The following is a 22,829-nucleotide window of genomic DNA, read 5'->3' as shown; positions in this document are numbered from 1 at the left end:
TTGATTCTTTGTATTTTTCTGTCTCTATTTCATTAATTTCAGCCCTTATTTTTATTATTTCTCTCCTTCTGCTTGTTTTGGGGTTTCTTATTCTTGTTTTTCTAGGAGTTTGAGATGTAGAATTAGGTAATTAATTTGAGATCTTTCTGTCCTTTTAATATATGCACTCATGACTATAAACTTTCCTCTTAGGACTGCTTTTGCTGTGTCCCATAGGTTCTGGTAGGTCATGTTTTCATTTTCATTAACTTCCAGGAACCTTTTAATTTCCTTTTTTATTTCATTAATGACCCATTCGTCATTGAGCAATGTTTTGTTCAGCTTCCAATTGTTTGTGTATTTTCTGCTGTTGTTTTTGTTGTTGAGTTCTAGTTTTAATGCATTGTGATCAGATAGAATGCATGGGATTATTTCTTTTTTCTTATATTTGCTGAGGTTTGCTTTGTGTCCTAAGATATGATCAATTTTGGAGAAAGTTCCATGGGCTGCTGAGAAGAATGTATATTGTACGTTTTTGGATGAAATTTCTTTATTGATTTTTTTGTTTGGATGACCTATCTATTGGTGATAGGGGGTATTAAAGTCTCCCACTACCACTGTGTTGGACTTTATATGTGCTTCTAAGTCCTTTAGAGTATGTTTGATGAAATTGAGTGGACTGACGTTGGGTGCATATAGGAACTGTTATTTCCTTTTGGTGTATTTCTCCTTTTATTAGTATGGTGTGTCCTTTATCTCACTTTATCAAAGTAAGTTTGAATTCTACTTTGTCTGATTTACATATTGCTACTCCTGCCTGTTTTGGGTGGCCATTGGCTTGGTAAATCTTCTTCCAGCCTTTCACCCTAAGCCAGTGTTTGTTTCTGTCAATAAGATGGGTCTCCTGTAAAAAACAGATTGTTGGATATTCCTTTTTAATCCAGTATGCCAAATGGTGTCTTTTGTTGAGGAGTTGAGTCCGTTGACATTCAGTGTTAATATTGATAGGTATGTGGTGATTCCTGTCATTTAGTTGTTTTTGTTGTTTAAGGGTTTGATTGTGTGCAGCTGAATCAACGTTATTCTCTGATTCCTTGTCTTTTCTTCTCCTGTGGTTTGATAGTTCCCGTCCTCTCATGACTTTGTTTACTTTCATCTTCTGTGTGCAGAATTCCTTGTAGAATGTTTTGTAGTGGTGGCTTGGTGGTCATATACTGTTTGTTTCTGTTTATCATGGAATATTTTCATTACTCTGTCAATTTTGAAGTTTTGCTGGGTAGAGGATCCTAGGATTGAAGTTATTTTCATTCAGTGCCTGGAACACCTCACTCCATGCCCTTCTTGCTTTCAAGGTTTCCATCAAAAAATCTGTTGTTATTTTGATGGGTTTACCTTTATATGTTATTTGTTTTTTCTCTCTTACAGCCTTCAATATTCTTTCTTTGTTCTTTGTGCTTGTTGTTTTAATGATAATATGTTGTGGGGTGGTTCTATTTTGGTCAAGTCTGTTTGGTATCCTGGAGGTTTCCTGTACCTGAATGGGCAAAACTTTCTGAAGATTTGGGAAATTTTCTGTTATTATTTTATTGAATATGTTACGTATCCTTTTGGCTTGCACCTCTTCTCCTTCTTCAATGCCCATGAATCTCAGGTTTGGTCTTTTGATGGAGTTGTTGAGTTCTTGCATATTCCCTTCACAGCTCTTCTGTTTGTATCTTTGATTTCTGTTTTATCTTCAAGCTCTGAGATTCTGTCTTCCACTTGTTCTAGTCTGCTGGAGTGGCCTTCCACTGTGTTTTTTTGTTTGACTAAGGGGACTTTTAGGATTTCTGTTTGTTTCTTTCTTCTGAGGTTTTCCATATCTCTGTTCACCTCCTTTTTTGTAATTTGTGTTGTCATCTTTAATTCATGTGTCTCTCCTTTTATAGTGTCCTTTGTTTCACTTTGATGTTTATTGAAGTCCTCTCTGAGTTCCTTTATTTGTTTCTGTGTCTTCTCATGTTCTTTATTTTTTGTGTCTTGAAATTTCTTGAGTGCATCTTGTACATTCTGGTTAACCATGTTTAGTATCTTCTCCATGAATTTTTCAGAAATTTCTTCTAAGAGTTCCTCTTTGAGGTTTTTATGTGGGTGTCACTGGGCATTTTGGTGATTTTTATTATTGTTTTGTTGAAGTCAGGAACTGGTTATCCATTTTCTTCATTTCCCACTGAATCCTGTATTGAATTTTTTTTTTTTTGAGGAGAGTGGTTTCCATCCCTTCTTCTTCCCATCGCTCTACTTGGTGCTGTGCACCAAGTTCTTGATAGACTAGTTGGTGGATTTGATTTTCTGATTTCTTTCCCTGATTCAATTTTTGTGTTGTGACTGAATTGGCTATTAGCTAGGTTGATGTGCTCTTTCTGTCCCTGGCCTGTAGGGGTAATTTAGTAAGAATAAATTCACAGGTTTGTTGCCAGAGCAGGTGTTTACATAGTCCTCGATGGTACTATTTATAAACAGTTGGAGTTGAGGGGTAGTGATGGTCATTAGGCTAGTTATAGATTTTGGGGAATCAGTAAAGGTGGCACTAAACGAAGGGGGTTGGGAAAAGGTGTGGGTTGGTGGGGGTAGAGGCTTGGGGGCTACTGGGTTTTGTGGCCCTTGTGTGTGTTTGGGTGTATTTCTGTTGTTGTAGTGGAGGGTGTTTGTGTTAGGGACTGTAGGGGCTGGGGTTGTGTGCAGTTGGTACAGTAGGCTACTCAGCAAATGGTGAGTGTGTAGAAGGGAAGGGTAGTGTGGTGACAGGTTGGGGGAAGACAGGTGGGGGAGGTGAAGAAAGGGGAAAGAGTGGATGAGAAGGGGCAGAAAGGATAATTGGGAGGGAGAACAATGCATTGTAGTACAGGAGAAGGAAGGGAAATGAAGAGGGTAAGAATAGGGATAAGAGAATAGTGATGATGAAGTTAATAATACAGGAATAAAAAAGAAAAACAAGAAACACAATTAAAAAAACCACCAGGTTCAGGAACCACAAAATGTTCAATTTATTGGTAAAAGTTCTAGAGTCTTTCCTTAGGTGTCCAATCCTGGTATTGGCATACAAGAAGAAGCTCTTATGTGGTCTCACCAGGTGACTGGCTTGTAAGTGGTATTTGGTCCTTCTGTCCACAAGATTATTTGGAATTGTGAAGTGAGGTAAGACTGCCAGCTTGTGCAGGTTGGTCAGAGCTGTTGTTTTCAAAAGGTGGCAGCTATGTTGCCCTTCAGCTGCAGCTCTGTTTGGTCAGCACCTACCCCCAGCAAGGTGGGGCAATTCAATTTTGAATGCTGCTCTCTGTCCCAGAGATCAGCTCTGGAATCCACCTCTTGCTTGCTCCACCCCTGCTTTTAGTGTTTGTACTTTTTTTGATCTCTGCTCAGTGCTGGGGGCTCCTCTAGGAGGTTGGTTTGTTGCCCCACTCCCTCTCTCAACCTTTATGCCTCTCCTGATCTCTGCTGGGTACTAGAGGTTCCTCTGGGAGGTTGGCTTGTCGCCCCGCTCCCGCTATCAGTCTTTGCTGCTTTACACATGCATCACTGAGATTTCAGTGCTGAGAGTTTGGCTCCTTGCCCCACCCCCATTCCCCAGGGCAGATTCAGCATTCCACCCCCACCTCTACTGTCAGTGTTAGATTATAGTTCACTGTTTATATTTTTCACTTTTGCTTGGTGGGGGGAGTTCAGTCTGCCCAGGGGCTGTACTGGATTATTTTCCTGGGGGTGGGTAGGGGAGTTGCACATGGTGTGTGATGCTCACATGTTCCTTCTGCAGTTTCATGCACACAGCTTTGGAGCCAGCTGGCAGGAAGAAATGGCATCACTTTTTTCAGTGTAGCACGGCATGAGGAGGCTTTCCACAGGCTAGGGGTCCAGGATATCACAGAGTTTGATTCTGATGGATGCTCTGTCTTCTGCTTGTTGGGAGAAGGGGAAAAAAAAGGAGAGAGAAGCAGCCAGGGCCTTTTTTCTCAGGGCTGGAGGCCAGACACGCCTTGCTGGCTGTGCTGGGAGGGATTTTCATGGCTGTTAGGTGCAATTAAAGGCTGATTTAAGGGTTAGTCTTTGAATTTTATCTGCACCTAAAGTGGTAATGGTTATTATTTTGGCTAGGAGCAATCAGAATTACCTAAATGTAGCCCCAACATTTCAAGGTTTCTGGTGTCACAGAGCTTAGGAGTTCTGATTCCCTATCTAGCCACCATTTTGGCTCCTCTCTCTTCTCTCTCATTCTTGCACCACACACACACACACCAAACTTTTGTGAGGCAGTGGCCAGAAAGGTGACAACATGAATTGCTAAGCTTGAGGAATTGCACACCATCCTTCAGCTATGCAGGTAACAGTAGGGGTAATGTGGTAATCCTCCAAAAGGAAATTGGAAGAGAGGTGTATGACCAGCAAAAAAAAAAAAAAATAGCATGCCCATTCTAGACAGCTACCCATGGTCCCTAAAATAGTTGAACCACAAACAAAATCCAGGGCTTTGTACAAAAATGGAGGCAGTGATGTGCAGTGATTTGAATCCTAGCTCTGCCTTTACTAGCTGTCTAACTTCTGGGAAATGACTTAAGCCTTTCTGTTCCTCATCTGTAGAATAGGATCATAAAACCTAACTCAGAGGATGTGAGTAAGGATGGAATTAAAATAGTTGAGGTGCTTAAAATAATTGCAGCCATGTTTTGAATGTTGGTTCCTATTATGGATAGGCATTCACAAGGTCCTGCAAGCTAATGGAAGCTGGCCAGGAAGAGGGGATTCTGAAACTCCATGCCTTAGTTAGAAGGCAGACGTCATCTCAAAAGGGTGCAGTGAGGAATGTGAGCTCCAGTGTTGGCTTGGAGTGGAAAGTAGGTTGAGAAGGGGTGGTCTGCATCTGCTGGGGTAATAACTTTTCCACTATATTTATTCATAAGGGAACCTCCAAAAGGATGTCCCAGGCATACTGCTCACCTCAGAATTGAATTCCACCTGGAAAGGATAGGGACTGTCTGTGGTCTGGGCAGAAGCAGTTCTTGTCATGGTTAGAGGTTTCTGGAGGAGATTTTGCCTGTGCCCAAGTCAGTTCAATGGTTTCTGTGGTCCTAGCACTGTGTGGAGTCAGCAATCTTAACACCTTGGCCCCTGGGGTTACAGAGGAACACATGAGATAAGAGGAAAAGCCTTACCTCATACAGATACATAGCACATACAAGTGCTGTGCAAAACAGGGAAAGACAGAGAACTAACATCTGGGTGAAGACTTCCAGAAAGGAGACTCAGCCTAGCAGGGAGTGTCTGCCTTGGAATAGACGGGCCCTGCACAGGCAGAGCCGAGCAGCTTGAACCTGCAGAGGAAGGGAGGGATAGGAAGAAGTGGGGGGGGGCCTGTCTGACCAACCTCCATGGAGAGCTTGGGAAGGGCATCTCAGTGGTCCTGGGTTCAATATGGCTCCTACACATGAGCTGATTTTAAGTATGTTAAGTGGAGTTTTCAAGAAAGCAAGTGATAAGATTATGGAGCAATGCCTTTAGCATTTTGAGAGAAAATGATTTCCCTCTGTCTGTCAATCTTCCAATTATGTAGGAGGGTGAAGCAAAAAAGGAAGGGTTTGGTGATTCAACTTAAGCATCAAGGATGCTTAAACATGGGAAGATGTGCACCATCGAGAAGAGGAAGCAAATCAAGAAAGAAAGAACACATAAAGGCCCGAGACCGAGGTAAGTGAGATTAAACATACCAGAGAGGGGGCAGGGATTCTCAGGACAATGGCAAGAGGGGTTCCAGAACATCAGCTATGCATCATGGAGAATCCAACCTGAACTGGAGCAGGTGGGAAGGCTGCAAGAGACCAGTTTCCAAGAAGATGAAATGATTAGAATGCTTAGTGCCTCTAGATATTTAGAAGGGAATCTTCTGGCTTGATCACTTGCCTACCACACTGTCTCCACCAATAAACTGAGTCAACTCCCCCATAATCACTGCTATCTTTATCTCAAAACAAATTATGGAATCTCCCTCATTTTGCCTTTAAAATCTCTTGCTTTTCTTTGCTTCCCAGAGTACACCCATGGCCCCCAGGGTTCAACATAGCTTGGAAGATTCCAGATCGTAAGCTGTCATTTGCTTATAAATAAACTCATTGTCTTTGGAGAACCTCTGTTTGTTATTAAAACTAAGGGCTTTCATATTGACAGTGGTTGAAGACAATTTTGACAGGAAGTATGAGGTTGATTTAATAACAAGGACATGAAATTCAAGCACAATAAAAAACAAAAACAAGAAAATCATTAACTCCAGAAAAAAAAGAGCAAAACATGGTTTAGAATATACTATTGGGACATGTGTATCCTTATATTGCAAACACATGAAAATTGCTTTCTAGTTTTACTGGGAGGTTGGGGGTAAGGGAGCGTTCATGTGTGTGGTAGAGATTGGTAGAGAAATAATGAGAAGAAAGAGTTAAATCCTTAAAAGGGTTAACTGTAAGAGGAAGTCAACAGGTAATTCCTAAAACTGAAAATTCACTTAGAGGTAAATTTCAAGAGTATCTGCTAAAACATAGTTACCAGGAGAATGACAGAGAGGGTGAATTCAACTATGGTATATTATAAGAACTTTTGTAAATGTTACAATGTACCCCCCAGTACAACATTAATAAAAAATAATAATACCTAGTTACCTCTGGGAAACTGGAAGTGCAAAAGAGGGAAGAGGTCAGATGCATTTCTCACAAGTCCTATAAAATGATGTCTTTTACAATGTGCATGCTTCACTATGAAAAGCAAACACAAAGTTACAAGTTGGAAATCACAGGTGTTGAAGTCAAACAGATTTAGGTTCAAATTTCTGAAAAAACAAAACAAAACAAAACATTTGTTAGCAGTCCCACACAAAACACTTCTGACATAAGGAACACCTACCTCACCAACTCTCTGAGATTGCTGGGTTTCCATTTAACTGAATTTTAAACTGTCTACCTGTCACAACAGAGCCCACAGGTTCAAGATTCAGTCCCACAGACTGCCTCCCACTTCTAAACCCATCCTAAGCCTCCTGTACTTCTCATCAACTGGCTATAAATTGGAGTCTCCTATGAGCCCATTTTCTAGAGGAGCTCACAGGACTGGAGGAAACATTTAACCATTTACAATCACTGATTGATTTTTAAAGAACATTACAAAAGATACAGGTGAAGAGGTACATAGAGTGAGGTCCTTCAGGATTCCGAGCACAAGAATGCCTACACTGGTTGGGTTGGGGTGCACCACTGTTCCTGCCCTGGGTGAACTCACTCAAAACCTCCTCAAATCTGTTTGTTTCAGAGGGTCCCCCTAATCCCTGCACCTCTACTTCCACCTGCCCAGAGGTTGGTGGGTGGGGCCAAATTTCCCAACTCTAAACACTTGGTCTTTCTGATGTGCAGCCCTGTCCTGAAGCTGCCTAGGGGTCCAATCCTAAGTCACCCAATTAGCATAAACTCAGGTGTGATGAAAGGAACTCATTACCAATAACCAGACTCCAAGGGTTTTAGGAGCTCTGTGACAGGGATCATAAAACCAACTACATTTCCAACATTATATGACCCCATACCAGTGAATTACACCCTCTGGTCTCAGCTCTCTCACCATGCAAATAATGCCAACATCTTAGGGTGCTAAAACATGGTGAATCAAGTAATCTGGCCAGGATGTTGGGGTCAGGATGAACTTAACCCTTTCCTCCCCTGGGCTTCCTATGTGTGATGAAGGCTGCAGGTAGCCCCACCCAGGACATTTGGTCACACTCTCTTCTGCTGTGCTTGGAAGGCAGACTGTGTGCCCGCATGGCTGTGGCAGTGGGGAAATACTAGGAAAATTTCAGAAGGTCAGTGCTTGTCTTAGTGCATTTTGTGTTGCTGTAATAAAACAGTGACATGGAAAATGCATGAAGAAAAGAGTTTATATACCCACCCCATCCCAGTAAAAAAAGGAGAAATGAGAAAAAGAGGTTTACTTCACTCACAGTTATGGCAGATGCCTGGCTGTCACGGTGTGATAGAGAAGCAGGGAAGGAACCAGCCATGTGCAGAAAGGATCATACAGCAAGAGAAGAAGCCAGAGGCTGAGGAGGGGCTAGGCTCACTTTGTTCTTTTAGAACAATCCAGGCTTTCTGGAGGCAACCCAAGTAATTACTCCTTGATTTTACTTAACTCCCTCTCTTTACAGCTTCCACCGCCTCAGTCCTGCCACACTGAGGATCAAGCTTCCAGCACAGGAACCTTTGGGGTTGCACTTAAGTTTAGATATGTTCTGGTGTGTGTTAGATGTTTCCTCCTGCTTTCAGCAGTGCCAAGCAACACACATGCAGATATGAGTTAACCTGTGTGCGAGCAGTGCCAAGAAAGATGACCCTACTTTTGGTGGGCTGACCATGTCTAAAGCCAAATGCTACACAGGGGCCAAATGAAGTTATTATCATTAGTGGCTCAACGCTGCATCCTTAACAAGGTTGATGCTGGGTGCCATGTGAAGCCTGAGATGACACTAACAGTGTCATCTTTGCACCCTTACCTATTGTCTCAAGGTAGCCCTTGTTAAGTTTGGGGGGTTGGGTGAGCAATGCTCAGAAGCCAGTAAGTAAAGACCAGAGTTTCAGACTTAACCATCATATACAGACAATATCTTTGGCCAGTCAGTTTAGAACTGACTAGAGAACCATCTAGGCTTCTGAGGGAATGGTCAGCCTAGCCTGAAAAACTGTTAAAGCAATCTATGGCACTCAGATCTGCACCAGCAGAAAGCAGCATCCCTGCCAAATATATCCTCTGCTATATGGTCCTTGAGGGCCAGGAGGGGAAACCTTTTAGAGGCCCAGCCAGGGATGTGAAGGACGAGTTGGGGAATTCCCATGGATAGCAGATCCAGGGTGCCATGTCAATTATGCCTTTCAGGCAGAGCCTTTCCAACTAGCACGGTTTGCTAATGGCCACAGAATGAATGCTATTGCTCATGTTTTCCATCCCCCTTTCTTCATGGTTTAATTTGCTCCACTGTTGCACATCAGGTATGTAAGGGCACAATGCCATTCATTTAGTTTATAAGTAGCTGATGACACAGAGACACCCACAGAGTTGAAGGAGAGGGCTACAAGTCACCCTAACTATTGGGGATCTTGTGGTGGTCTCCCTTCCCTGAGAACAGAGTGTGCTAAGTGTGGGATGGGTTAAGGCAACCCTTAGATATTTTTGTAGCAAAAGGAACGCACTATGTCAGGAAACTGTGTTTATCTATGAATTTGCTTTTTTCACAGTAATAGAATTTGGCTTCCAAAAATAAAAACCCAATGTCCCAGCTTCCCTTGAAGCTAAGTGTGGCTAGGTAAACAGGGTCTGGCAAATGAGATCTCAACCAATGGATTATTCATGAGTTTACAGGACTCTTCCCTAAGAGACGGCCGTTCCAAATGTTTTGAACTTTCTTTCTCCTCTTCTTTCTGTTTTCCGGGATGTGGGTGTGATGGTTAGAGTGGTACCATCATATTGGATGATGAAGTAACTTTTTTTATTGTTGTGCTGGGTGGGGATACACTGTGGCATTTACAAAAGTTCTTACAATATAGCAAATATATCATACTTGAATGTACCCCCTCCACTATGAAGTAACTTTTATGAATCTGGAAGCCACATATGATTAAACAAAATAGAAGTAGCCTGAGTCCTTGATGTTATGGCAAACTTAGTTCTAGTCTTTTATGAGACAGAGAAACAGGCATGCTTATGCCACAGTTTTTTGTATAATGTGTAGTGGAAGCTAAGTGTTCTCAATAGTACCAAAACAATTAAGAAATGCATCCACAAGGGCTGGAGGTGTGGCTAAAGCAAGCTGTAGAGTGTCTGCCTAGCAAGTGCAAAGACCTGAGTTCAAACCCCAATACTGCAAAAAAAAAAAGAAATGCATCCACATGCAAAAAAATGAAATTGGGCCCCTTTCTCATACCAAATAGAAAAATCAACTAAAAACAGATTAAAGACAGCTGTCTGCAGGGCTTCACACCTGTAATCCTTGCTATTTGGGAGCCTAAGATTGGGAGGATTGCTGTTTGAGGCTAGCCTGGGGGAAAACGTTCAAGAGATCCCATCTCAACAGAAAAGGTGTCTTGGCATGCACCTGGCATCCCAGCTACAGTGGGAAGAGTAAATAGGATCATGGTTCAGGCTAGCAGGCAAAAAGTAAGACCCTATCTCAAAAATGGCCAGACTAAAAAGGACTGGAGGCATGGCTCAAGCAATAGAGTTGCCTGCCTAGCTAATGTGAAGTCCTGAGTTCTAACCCAAGTACCACTTCACCCCCCCCCAAAAAAAGGGATTAAAAGCTTAACCATAAGACCTGAAACTGCAAAACTACTGGAGGAAAACACACAGGAAAAACTTCATGACACTGGTTTGGGCAATGATTTTTAAAAATATCTTATTGCAGGCAATAAAAGCAAAGAGAGAAAAATGGGATTGTATCAAAATAAAAAGCTTCTGCACATCAAAGAGAGATGAGGTCACCTACAGACTACAACAAAATGTTTGTAAGTCATACATCGGATAAAGAATTAATATACAAAATATATAAAGATTTCAAGTGTATGTGGAAAACCCCTCAAATAATCCAATTAAGAAATAGGCAAGTGTCATGAATAGACATCTCAAAAAAGACATGCAAATGGTTAACACATATATGAAAAATGCTCATTATAACTAATCATCACAGAGACGCAAATTAAAAGCACAAGAAGATTTCATCTCACACATGAGGATGGCCATTTATCAAAAAGACAAAAGACGAAAAATGTTGATGAGGATGTTGAGAAAAGGGAATCACTGAATAGTTAGTGGGAATGTAAATTAGTCTCCCAACCATTGTAGCAAACAGTACAGAGGGTTCTCAAAAAGCTAAAAGTAGAATTATTACAGGATTCCACTTTTGGAATATATATATATATATATATATATGTATATATATATAGGAATTGAAATTTGTCTGTGGAAGAGACGTCTGCACTCTCAAGTTCATTGCAGCACTATTCACAATATCTGTTTATGGACTCAACCTAAATGCCCAACAAGGGATGAAAAGATAACGAAAATGTGTGTGTGTGTGTGTGTGTGTGTGTGTGTTTAGCCTTTAATAAGGAAGAAACTTCATTTGTGACAATGTGAATAGATTGGAGAATGTTATCCTAAGTGAAATACGCCAAACATAGAAAGATAAATATTGTGTTCTCATTTATTATGTGGAATCTAAAACAACTGAACTCGCAGAAACAGTAGAATGGTTGTTTCTAAAGACTGAGTGGGAAAGGAATGAGGAATAGTTACAGATAGGAGAAATAAATCTGAATTTTTTAGGTCAACTGCACAACATGAATAGAATAGTTGAGTAATGCACATTTCAATACCACTACACAGTAAATTTCTCATGTTCTCAACCCCAAAAGCTAAATATTTGAGATGATACGTTAATCATTCCACGCTGTATCAAAAATTTTAACACAACTTGGCATCCCATAAGTTTATATAATTATAATGTCAACATATAATAATAAAAAAGAAACAGATGCAGGAATTCAATTATAGTCAGCACCTCAACTTTTAAGTTAAAGCTGGATTAGAGACATGGCTTGGAGCTGCAGTCCAAGAGGCAGAGTTCTTTTAGCAGCCCTCAGGTGTTGGTCCTGAGCTGACATGTTGAGGTTCTGACTAGACAGCAGACCTTTGGCCAGCCAGAGGCCTTTGAAACCTGCATGAGCATATGAATCACCTGGGGATCCTGTTGGAACACACATTTTGATTCTGCAGATCTGGGGTGAGGCCTGAGATTCTGCTTTCTAACAAGCTTCCAAGTGTTGAGGCTGGTCCAGGGTCTTACCTCAGGTAGGATGGATCTGTTTCCAATGAAGTGAGTCAGAGCGAGTCATGGGCCCTGACCCAGGTATGCTTGCTGGTTCAGGAAAACTCAGAGGGGGTGGGGAGAAGGCAACCACTGAGCATTTTTTCTACAACCTGACTGCACATCGAGTTCCCAGGAAGCTTCGAAACATACTTATGACTTGTTCTGTCCCCTGAGGTCTAGCTCTGGAAATGGACTGGGAATTGAGAAATTTAAGTTTGTCCAGTGATCCTAAGCTTGGAACTCAGCACTCTAGAAGGCTAATGCTCCATGGAAGTTCTTGTTTATGAAGTGGGACACTCTAAGAAGTGTCCCTCCTACACTCGATGCTGGGACTAGATGAACGGACACCTGCCTTGGGCTTTAAGGTTAAGGGGAAGAGAACACATAAAAATTCAGTAATCAAGATAAGTACTATCTTAATATTTTTTAAAATAAAAATTAAGTCAACAGGAAATAAAATATAAAAAATTTAAAGATAGGATCTGTAACAGTGCCACATGGAGTCATACTGGAATTTTCGGCAGAAAGGAAATTGATAGTACTGACCCTATAAGGCACACAGCAGCTTCCTATCCTCTTAAACTCAGGGGCTAAATAATGCACAGGTGGGATGCTCAACTGCCTTTGTGAGCCTCCTCCCAGCTCCCAACCACTGATCCTGGGACCAGTGATGGACAGGTCCACCCTGCCCTCAGACATCTTAGAATGGGTGGTAGCAATCCTTTAAATAAAGCAACCAAGGCAAGAAGCATCATAGCAGACATTTGAGTTGTAAGTGCTTTGCAAATATGAATTTATTTACTTCTCATGTTGGCCTTATGAGGTAGGGGCTACAGTTATTTCCTTTTACAGGAGTGGAAACTGAATCACTGGGGTTTAATAAGCTTGCTCAAAACTACACAGTAAGAAAGAAACTGAGTAGGGAAGCCCATTCAATCTGGCTCCGAAGTCCATGCTCAAAGCCACTTGACCAAAGATGCGCCCCTCATTTCATCACATTGGATGCCCAGCCGTGGTCCCAATGGAGCACAACAGAGCCATGCCATGAACCTCATAGCAACACCTAAAATACTCTGGAAAACCAACCAAGCAACCAAAGAATGACCAAATTTGCATAATGGGAACCTTCTGTCTTTATTAAATTTCAGGGGAAAATGAAGGTTGCCAAAGTAAGTTAGCAGTTAAAGGGCCTGGAGATCTGCTTGTCTCCTATTTTGGCAAGTGCCCTCCCCAGGCAGGTGGATGGATGCCAGGGTCACCGGATGGTGTACTTATCCCACTTCTTCTCGGGGTCGTAGGGCTCCCAACGGCTGGCGGGAAAGATGTGCTTGTTCTTCTCGTACCAGCTTCGCAGCACCACCTTGCCTGCGTGCGATTCATCCTTCTCCAAGGTGGCATCGCTGAGCAGCCGCACGTCGTCGTGCACGTCGAAGTTGAAGAGCGGCCCGCTTTTGCCCCTGGCCTTGGTGACGATGAAGTGGTAGAAGGTGTGGTAGTGGGGCAGGATGAGGTCCTCCTTGATGTACATGAGCTGCTCCACGCCGGCCGCGCGCAGCTCGCGGAAGTCCTTGCGCAGCCCCTGCAGAGCCTTCTTCAGGAACTGCTGCACCGTGCTGCCCTTACTCATGCGCACGGTGCGCCGGTGGCCCGAGCCATCCCAGTAGCTGAAGGTGATCTCCATCTCCTCGCTCTTCACCTTCTCGCGCTTGGCCTCCCACTCCTTGCGCAGCTCCTCCCGCAGCCGGTTTTCCTCCTCCTCACGGTCGCGGTCGGGCAGGAAGCTCGTGTCCACGTCGGGATTCTTGCCCAGGTTCTTGCTCTTGCTGGCCTCAGCCGTGCCACCCTCGTCGTCCTCATAGCCATCGCCGTCATCCAGCGTGAAGGAAAGGTTAGAAATCTTGCGCTTGCGCTCGCGCCTGCACTCCTTCTCGCGCAGCATCTCCAGCTGCAGCCGGCGCTCCTCCAGCTGCTCCCTCTTGGCCAGCTGCATCTCCCGCTCCCTCAGAAGGGCCTCCTGCTTGGCCTTCATATCATTCAGGGTCACCAGGCCCACTGTGCTGGACTTCAGCTCGGCCTCCACGGCGTCGTAGTGAGCAGAGAACTTCTTGTCCACTTGGGACTTAATGATGGTCTCCTCGGCAATGCGCTGCTTCAGCACCTCCATCTGCTCCTTCTGCTTCTCGCGCTTCTTGATCAGATGCATGGCCCGGCCGGCCTCCCGCATGGTGCCCTTGTACTGCGCCATGCCTGCCAGTCAGCGCAGCCTAAGTCCCAAGGCCCAGTTCCTTCCTCTCTCCTCGGGGTTCCGGGCTAATTCCTGGATTCTATGGCAATAAGGAAAGAAACCTCAGTTAGAACCCACACAGCAGCTTCACAATAGAACTTTCTGCCATGATGGAAAGGTTCTGTCGCTGTGCTGACCCGGTGAAGTCACCAACCACGTGAGGCCACTGAGCACTGGAAATGCAGCTAGTGTCACCAAGGCAGGAGTGTTTCGTGTTTCCCTTTTACTTCAGTTAATTTAAATGGAGATGCCATGTATGGCTACTGGGCAGTGCAGGACTCGGTTCTGGGAGCTGCACGTGGAGACGGCTGGTCTGCAGGGCAAACCTTTATCTGTCCAGGTGCCTGGTCAAGCAGAGACATGCAAGAGCCAGAGCACTGGGAAAGCATGGGCCTGGGTTCATGAGTTTGAGAGGAAAATGTCCTCCCTGGTGGGTCAGGCTGGGCCTGACCTCCTCAGCTGCATTACTCTCCTCCCTGAAGGATGTAAGCAAGGGGAAAAAGCCAAGTGGAAGTTCTAGCATGTATATTCCTGGAGGGTAGTGATGCTAGCCCTGGTTCCCAGAAATGTTACAGGCAGGGCAAGCCCTTGCTAGCTGCTGTCCCCTACCTCTTCCTAAGGAATCATTCATGCAGTAATTTGCTGAGTGCACCTTGTGTCAATGCTAAAGTTCACAGAAGCAATGTGGACCCTGCTGTGGGAAACAAGATTGGAGGAACTGTATGCAGCTGAGGAGGGCTAAGTAAAAATTGCCTTCTTGGTGTCTCAGTTAAAGCACAGTGAGGTCTTCTCCTAACTATACTGCATTCAACTTGAGTCAGCCATCTTCCATTAGGACCAATCCTATCCTACCTCATCCCTGCAGCTCCATCATTCCATGAACCCTCATCCTCGTGAACTCCACAAGCAATGGACATGCTCTCATCCAACCTGTCCCCACCTTCCCACACCCCTGAACACTTCCCTTGTGCCCTCTGGAACACAGTGCCTGGGAAGACTCTTGGAACCTCCCCTTTACCTTCTGACCCTGGGCTAGAGCCCAGCTGTTTCCTGGGGACACCACTTCTCCCACAGCTCTCTAATGCAGAGGATGCTTCTCTCTGATGATACACGTCACTGCAAAGTCTAAAAGTTTCGAAAGCATTTCTTTTCTTTAAGACTCCCAGCTCTTTCAAAGCTCACACCACCCAATACGACCCTACTCATTATCCTGCTGCTATCACCATTGGGATTCCCTAGTCTCCTAAATCCTTAAGGATCATTAGCACCTGGCTCAATCTCCTTCCTTTTGCATCCTTTATCCACATCATATCCTAAGAGTTAACAGCATGACCTACCCAGCTCCTCAGCCTCCTCACTTCCAAAAAGCTCTTTCCTTACTCCAATTCATTCATTCAGCTTGGCCTCTAAACACCATCACCATCCCCCACAATTAAAAGGTATAGCCTGGAACTATTGAAAAAGTTTAACGAGAAAAACAGAAAGAATCAGATTTATTCAGAGTTGACATCCTGATCTTTACTTTTCCCGAAGATCCAAGATAGTAACCTTCTTTTGTGCTGCTATTCTCCATCAAAAGTAACTCAGCAAGCTAAAAACTACTGCTTTACACTTTTTAAAATGTTATCAACAATAACAAGGATAACAAAAGAGAAAATAACAATCTGCTCCAATTAAGAGGAAGTGCTGATTAAATACAAAAATTTAATTTAGAGAAAATGTAACCACCTCCAGACTTAAGTCACAAGGTAAAATAATGTGCAAACAGCAGCAATTTTGTAAAAAATTCTACAAAACTAACACTTTTTTAACGGGAAAAAAGGACTCACTTGCCAATGTAAATAACAATAAAATTCAACAAAGAACCTCTTTCACCATGGTGTTCTACTTACCTTCTCTCAGTCTCAATTGTTATAAAAAGATTATTCTACAAGTGGAAGAGATACAATGCTGACTCTCCAGAGTCAACCATGAAATGGAACAGCAGAGGGTAGGCCATCATAAATAAAGGGCCAGCCCCTTCCTGGTCTGCCCAGACTGGGTCTAGGGCATGCTGTGATTGTATTCTCACTTAAGGATCGCTCTCAACACCAAAAGTTCTGAACTAACTGTCAACTCAAAGCCACAGAGTTTCACATCAACTGGATGCCAAAAAATAACTAGTAGATGATCTCTACAGAATTTTGCCACCAGACCAGAAGTCTTTCATGGGATTAAAGATGACTATAAACAGAGTGTTATTGCATGCTTTCTAATAAAAGGTTAAAAATGTCTTCCAATATTCACTTGCTGGAAAACCAGTATTTCAGCAAGCACAGGGTAGGAGGAAGAACTCTCATATGTTCAGAGACAAGGAAGTGCAAAATATACTAGCTGGGAAAAACTTAAACAAACAACCCGTGACTTTTGTATATGTTCTCTGGGGAAAATGAAGTCCAGATCAAACAAGGGAGAAATGAAACCTAAGAGGAAATGTCAAAGGTTTCAAAATAGAATAGATACCAAAAAATGTCTCTAAATCTTGTGAGATTAAATTTTTCTTTAACTCTTATCAAAGTAGCATACTTGGTATTAAAAAAAAAAGATTTGAGGGTGCAAAATGGCTTTATAGTCTTAGTTTAAAAAGGGGCACATGCCTGTACTCCCAGTTATGCTGGAGGCATAGGTAGGCAAAGAATGTGAGGCCCTAACTAAAAAAAAACTAAAGCAAAAAAGGGCTGGAGGTGTGGCTCAAGTGATAGAGCACCTACCTAGCAAAAAGCCTTGGGTTTAAACCTAGTACCACCAGCAAAAAATAAATAAATCAAAAGTAATACTATGCTGGGCGCCAATAATCCTGCAATCCAAGCTACTTGGGAGGCTGAGATTGGGAAGATCCCTGTTCCAGACCAGTCCAGGGAAATAGTTCATGAGACCCCATCTCTAAACTAACCAGAGTAAACTGAACTGGAGGTATGGCTCAAGCAGGAGAGTGCCTGCTTTGCAAGCAAAAAGCCCTCAGTTCAAACCCTAGTCCCACCAAAATAAATAAATAAATAAATAATACTAAATCTATTATTTTCACAAACAAAACAAGGGTAAGCAGTTTCCATTTTATTGCTTTCTTCCCTAGAGACTAACAACCACTTTCAAACGTTTCAGATGTTTTTCCTGATATTTCTTTTACTTTTCAATAATGGCTTACAATGCTATTTTTGTGACTTATCTATTTTAGACTTTTCTTATTATGGTAAATGAAAATTTAATTTTTTCCTGTGATAGATCCAAATGTCTGGCCAAATTGTGAAGAAAAGGGTATTATGGAGGTTGTCAATATCTAAGCCAGCTAAGAAAAATGCAAGAAATTAAATTACATAGCAATCTTAATTATGAATGTAGTGGCAAAATAAATAATGACTCTAAGTCCACATTGTTCAGATCTACAAATAAACTATTCATTAATTAGCAGCATTCTTGTAAAATTCTGGCCATTGTGATCATTACAAAGGATAAACAAATAAATACTTTAGAAATAACAATTTTAGTTTTTATCTATTTAGTTGCATACCCATCTTCATATATTTACATAATTATTACTTCAGGTCCACAGTATTTTATCTGAAAAAATATCTTAAATCTCATTGTTTTAAAATTCAGGAGTCCAGGGTTGGTTGAGTGGCTTAAGTGGTAGAACACCTACCTAGCGAGCACAAGGCCCTGAGTTAAACTCCTAGTATCACAAAATAATAATAATAATAATAATAATAATAATAATAATTTCTAGAGGGAAACACACTTGTTCCTTATATGTCTAAAATTTTTTTATAATTTTATTTTTAAAAAACCCAAATTAAAAAACAGTAATTTGTGAATATATATTCATATACATATGATTCTGTGCTATATATGTGTATATATATGTATATATATTCATGACCATATACATAAGCCTGTTTGGCCATGTGTGTATGTATGTGTGTGCATGTGTATGTATATATATGTGTGTGTGCTTGCACAAATATGAACAAGTACGCTTTACTGAAAGATAGTTCAACACATTAACATTTTAATGCCTGTAGGTAAAACACAAAAGGAAAAATAGCAAACTAGAGTAGAAGAGAATTTTCTTAATTTGATAAAAGATGTTTTTGAGCCTACTGAAAATGTCATATTTAATAGTATACTTTTATGTCCTTCACCGCTTTCTCAAAAATAAAATTAAGTGAGCTGTACCTCCACTTACAATGGTACAGCATCGTCAACTGAAACGATCACAGGTGGCACGTGCATTCCTTCCCCACCCCCACAAGTTTCATAGCATCCTAGCTTCGCCACACAGGGCACTTGTGGAATATTGCCTGTGACCCCTTGCGATTGCGGGGCTGCCCAGCATCGACAGAGAGAAGCGGACCGCATACTGCTAGCCCAGGAAGAGATCCACGTTAAAAATTCCAAGTTCCGTTTCTACGGAATGCCTGTCCGTCCACATTATCCTAAGTGAGAAGGCGCTGCTGAGTGGAGCCCCAGCGTTAGCTGGGTGGAGCTAAGCACGTGCGAGGTGGAGCCCGGAGGGGACAGGAAGCGCCCGCGCTCCTTCCAAGCGGTAACTCTTGGGTGTTGAGATTACAGGGTGTCACCTGGCACACAGCTTTTAGGTCTCAACAGAGAAAGGAAGGGATGAGACGGCAGGGGGTGGCAAAGGGCAGCGCCTATGGAGAAAATGTCTGCGGGGGAAATCAGAGACCTGCTGTGTTAGGGAGCTTCCCAGAGACCAGGCTCTGCAGGAAAGGTTGACTTGAACTCACAGTTTTGCAGGTTCCTGCCCACCACTGATTGGTCCTGTGGCTTTCGGCCTGTGGGGGCACAGTATGTCTCCGAGGCAGCAGGAGGCACACGGCTTAGCCTCCCAGGGACCAAAGAGAAAGAATGAGGAAGACTCGCGTCCCACAATCCCCTTCGAGGTGTTGCGCTGATGACCTCACTTCCTCCCTCTAAGCCCCACCTCTTAAAGGGGTGGGGCCTAGAGGCTGGGGGCCTTTGGGGGGACACCCAGATGCAAACCCTAACATTTGCCTAGAAAAGTAACGATTCTAAACAAGTTAGGAATAACTCCTCACTGCTGTTCACTTGAAAACAGAGAATGGAACCATTATTTTATGTAGAAAGCACTGATTCGGATCCATCTGAGGCTGAATCCTTTTTCTGTTTTTGAAAGTGTAGTGTATGTGGCTTTTCCCATTAAATCTCAGAAAACTGCTCCAAGTCAGAGATGGGCCTGGTTCAGTTCTTGCCCACTTAGGCAATTGTAAAACGTGCATTTAAACCAACTCTGGCACTTGTCAACCCCCTCCTCACCAACAAGGATTACTGGTGTCTAAACACCGTTGTGCAATTCTTGCTTTCCCAAACTGTGACAGCTATGCTTTGGGTCCTGGGAAAGGGATAACAATGGGGCAGATTGATTGCCTACAAACATATTTTCACCCAACTTGGAGCCATCCTGGGTGAAAAACTCTTCCGTCAGAGAAGTAGATCACTCAGTGATGGCCCCAGTTCACACTTCAGACAGCCAGTGTTAAGACCTGGTAGAATATTGTGTCAGAGTCAAACATACCCAGGAATGATTGGATTTGCCGCAGAAAAACCTGTTCCTAGGATTACTTTCCAGGATGGCCGTGGTAGGATTCGCAAATTATGTGACTGACAAAGGGAGACTATCTTGAGATGTCAACTTCTTGACACTTGAAGTGGATGGGGAATAACTGCCCAATCAACTCAGGAAATTAAATTCTTCAGAGATCAGAAAGTACTTTAGAAAACATCTGAACCTAGCATTGACCTTAGATGAGCAAGTGAAGACCCATGTACTCTTGGGAACCCTGAAGATAAAGCAAACCAGAAGGGTGCTGGCTATTAGCCTTATATGAAGCCAAGACATCACATTTATGATTTTATTTGTTCATTGGATCATTTATAGTATTTCTGTTGATAAAATTAACAGAGACACAATGTGCTGTATGAACCATATGAACTTATTCTCTAAACTATCCACCATTTTATAGAGAATTCCCTCATACCAGCCAGAGCATAGCAGATGTCTACCCATGATGGCTGCTAGGGGACTGCTTCCCTGGAGCAGCCTGGAGCTTTTGAGAAAATCCACTCACACCTCAAGATTCATGGAAAAACAGACTGGTTAATAATTTTCCCAGAGTTATCATGACCCTCCAGGCATCTGCTACCCGCAGGGGAGTTTTGGTATCATCTATGGTTGCCATTATGGATTTTACTTAGCTCGTCACTGTTAGGGTTTATTCTTTAAACTGTCTGCAAGCATGGAAAATAGTACCCTAGTGACAGGACAGCTGTGCAATATATAAACAGAAAATTAGTGCTGAGGTTCCTAAACCTTTGGCCCAACCTCCCAACTCCAACATTTTTTACCTCTATGTAGACTTGTATTTTCTGTCAGAAGTACCATTGTTTGTTGTAATAAATCAAAGCACAGAAAAAAACAGCTTTCTGGTATATATATTCTTGCTACTCATCACTTTAATTTGGGACCAGATAAATAAAAAGACATGAGCTACTTGCTTAAAATTTATCTTTAGTTACAATTTGAGATAAGATTTTCCCTAAGGATTCTTTCAATTAATTTTTAAATTAATTAAATTTCACTCTTTGTATGTACAGTTTTGACAAATGCCTAGATGCCTGTAATTTTTGACAAAATCTAAGTTGATCTCATCTTGCATTTCATTTTCAGAGGCACAAGTGGTGGAAAAAAAAAATCCCTGTTACTAATCTCAGTGGACACAAGCTTCAGATGCCCCCACTGGAGACTGTAAGCTGATTTCCTGATCACTTAATGTGAGGCACTCCCTGGGTGAGGTCCACAGAGTGAGGGCCAGCCTTTTGGGTGGTGCTCCAGTTCTGCGTTGGAGTCTGGGCAGGTGCACAGCTGGAGCTGATGAAATCCTGGACTGTATGGCCATTATGTATGTGACCCCACATCCTTGGCCACAGTGACACATTTTGTTATGCTGCCATTTATTAAAAAGAAACTCTTGGCCCACAACTTACTGCCTTCCTATCTCAGTATCTTGGCTGATAGTTCAAACTCCTGGGAAAAGGGAGGGAAGCACAATGCTTTATTAACTGTTGTTGCTCTCCTGTGGGAGATAAATGTGAGATCTTGCTGAAGCTCTGCCATAAAATACTCTTTGCAACACCTTTAAAATTTTTTAAAGTTTAAATATAGTGAGATTGGCCCTTTTTGATATGCAGTTCTATGAATTTTTTCACACACATAAAATCATGCAAACAGTTCTCCATTATCTGTGATTTTTGCTTTCTATGATTTCAGTAACCTGCAGTTAACAACTGTCCAGAAAATATTAAGCAGAAAATTCCAGAAATTAACAATACATTGACCACTTCTTGGTTACTTACTACCCTTCTACTATATTGGGGTCATAGTGCTTATGTTCAAATAGGCTTTATATCACTTAACAATGACCCCAAAGTACAAGAATAGTGATGGTGGCAGTTTTATTACAATGTATTGTTATAGTTTTTCTATTTTATTGTTAACTATTGTTATTAATCTCTTACTGTGTACTGTGGCTAATTATCATAGATAAGTATACCTGGGATAAAACATAATATATATGAAATTCAATACTAGCCACAGTTTCGGGCATCCATTGGAAGTCTTAGAATGTATCCCATGTGGATAAGGGGGAACAACTATAGTCACCACTACCACTACCACTGAACCAGGTACAGGACAATTCTGTGTCCCCAGAAAACTCCTTGCCCTCCCTCTTATTCTCTGCACTTCTCCTGGCAACCACTGATCTGCTTTCCATGCCTACAATTTTGCTTTTTCCAGAACATTATATGATAGAATCATATAATATTTAAGCTTTTGTGTCAGGGTTATTTTGCTAAGTGTAATGCCTTCAAGATTCATCCATATCGTGGCCTGCAGTGCTGAAAAGTATTTCATTGTGTGGACGTACCAAGACTCATCCATGAACCCACTAAGGACATTTAGGTTGCTTCCAGTTTGGGCTGAGTGTGGATAGAGAACCACTATAAACATTCATGCAGAGGTTTTTATGTGAATGTGTTCTCATTTTCCTACTTGTGGATAGGATTGGTAGGCTATATGGTAAGTCTGTGTTTAACTTAATAAAGTCTACCAAACTATTTTTTACAGAGACTGAATCATTTTGCATTCTCAGAAATACATGAGAGTTCTACTTACTCTGCTTTCTCGTCAGCACTTGGTATTGTGAATTCTTATTTATTTTAAAATTTTAGCCATTATACTGAACAGGTGTGTGGTGGTATCCCATTGAGGTTTAAAATGGCATTTTACTAAGTAGCCAATGATGTTGAATCTTTTTCATGTGTTTACTTGCCATTGTGTAATCTTTGTTAGTAAAATGTCTGTTTAAATCTTTTGTTCATTTTTTAATTGAGTGGTTTTTTTCTTACTATTGAGTTTTGAAGAGTTTGTGTTATATTCTGAGTACAAATCCTTTACCAGCATGTGATGTACAGTAATTTCTATCAGTATATAGCTTCTACTTCATTCTTTTAGGTATCCTTTACTTAGCAAAAGGTTTTAATTTTGTGAAGTCCAGTTTATCAGTTGTT

At 42.0% G+C, this 22,829-nt stretch overlaps 1 protein-coding gene across 1 annotated transcript; it reads right to left on the bottom strand.

Moving 5' to 3' along the window:
* Positions 1–13,128: 13,128 nt before the first annotated feature.
* Fam50b (family with sequence similarity 50 member B) lies at positions 13,129–19,093 on the bottom strand. Its single transcript, XM_074081736.1, has 2 exons — positions 18,968–19,093; positions 13,129–14,223 (listed from the first exon to the last, which is right to left on the bottom strand). Exon 2 carries the CDS (start codon positions 14,142–14,144, stop codon positions 13,155–13,157), a length of 990 nt encoding a protein of 329 aa, XP_073937837.1. The 5' UTR covers positions 14,145–14,223; positions 18,968–19,093; the 3' UTR covers positions 13,129–13,154.
* Positions 19,094–22,829: the final 3,736 nt, after the last annotated feature.

Source organism: Castor canadensis, chromosome 8, assembly GCF_047511655.1.
Source record: "Castor canadensis chromosome 8, mCasCan1.hap1v2, whole genome shotgun sequence".
NCBI lineage: Eukaryota > Metazoa > Chordata > Mammalia > Rodentia > Castoridae > Castor > Castor canadensis.
The sequence above is the reverse complement of the archived record's forward strand: the minus strand, read 5'-3'. Positions and strand labels throughout refer to the sequence as shown.

Excerpts from the sequence above, each read along its gene's own strand:
- Fam50b (XM_074081736.1), bottom strand. The coding sequence starts at position 14,144 with ATGGCGCAGTACAAGGGCACCATGCGGGAGGCCGGCCGGGCCATGCAT.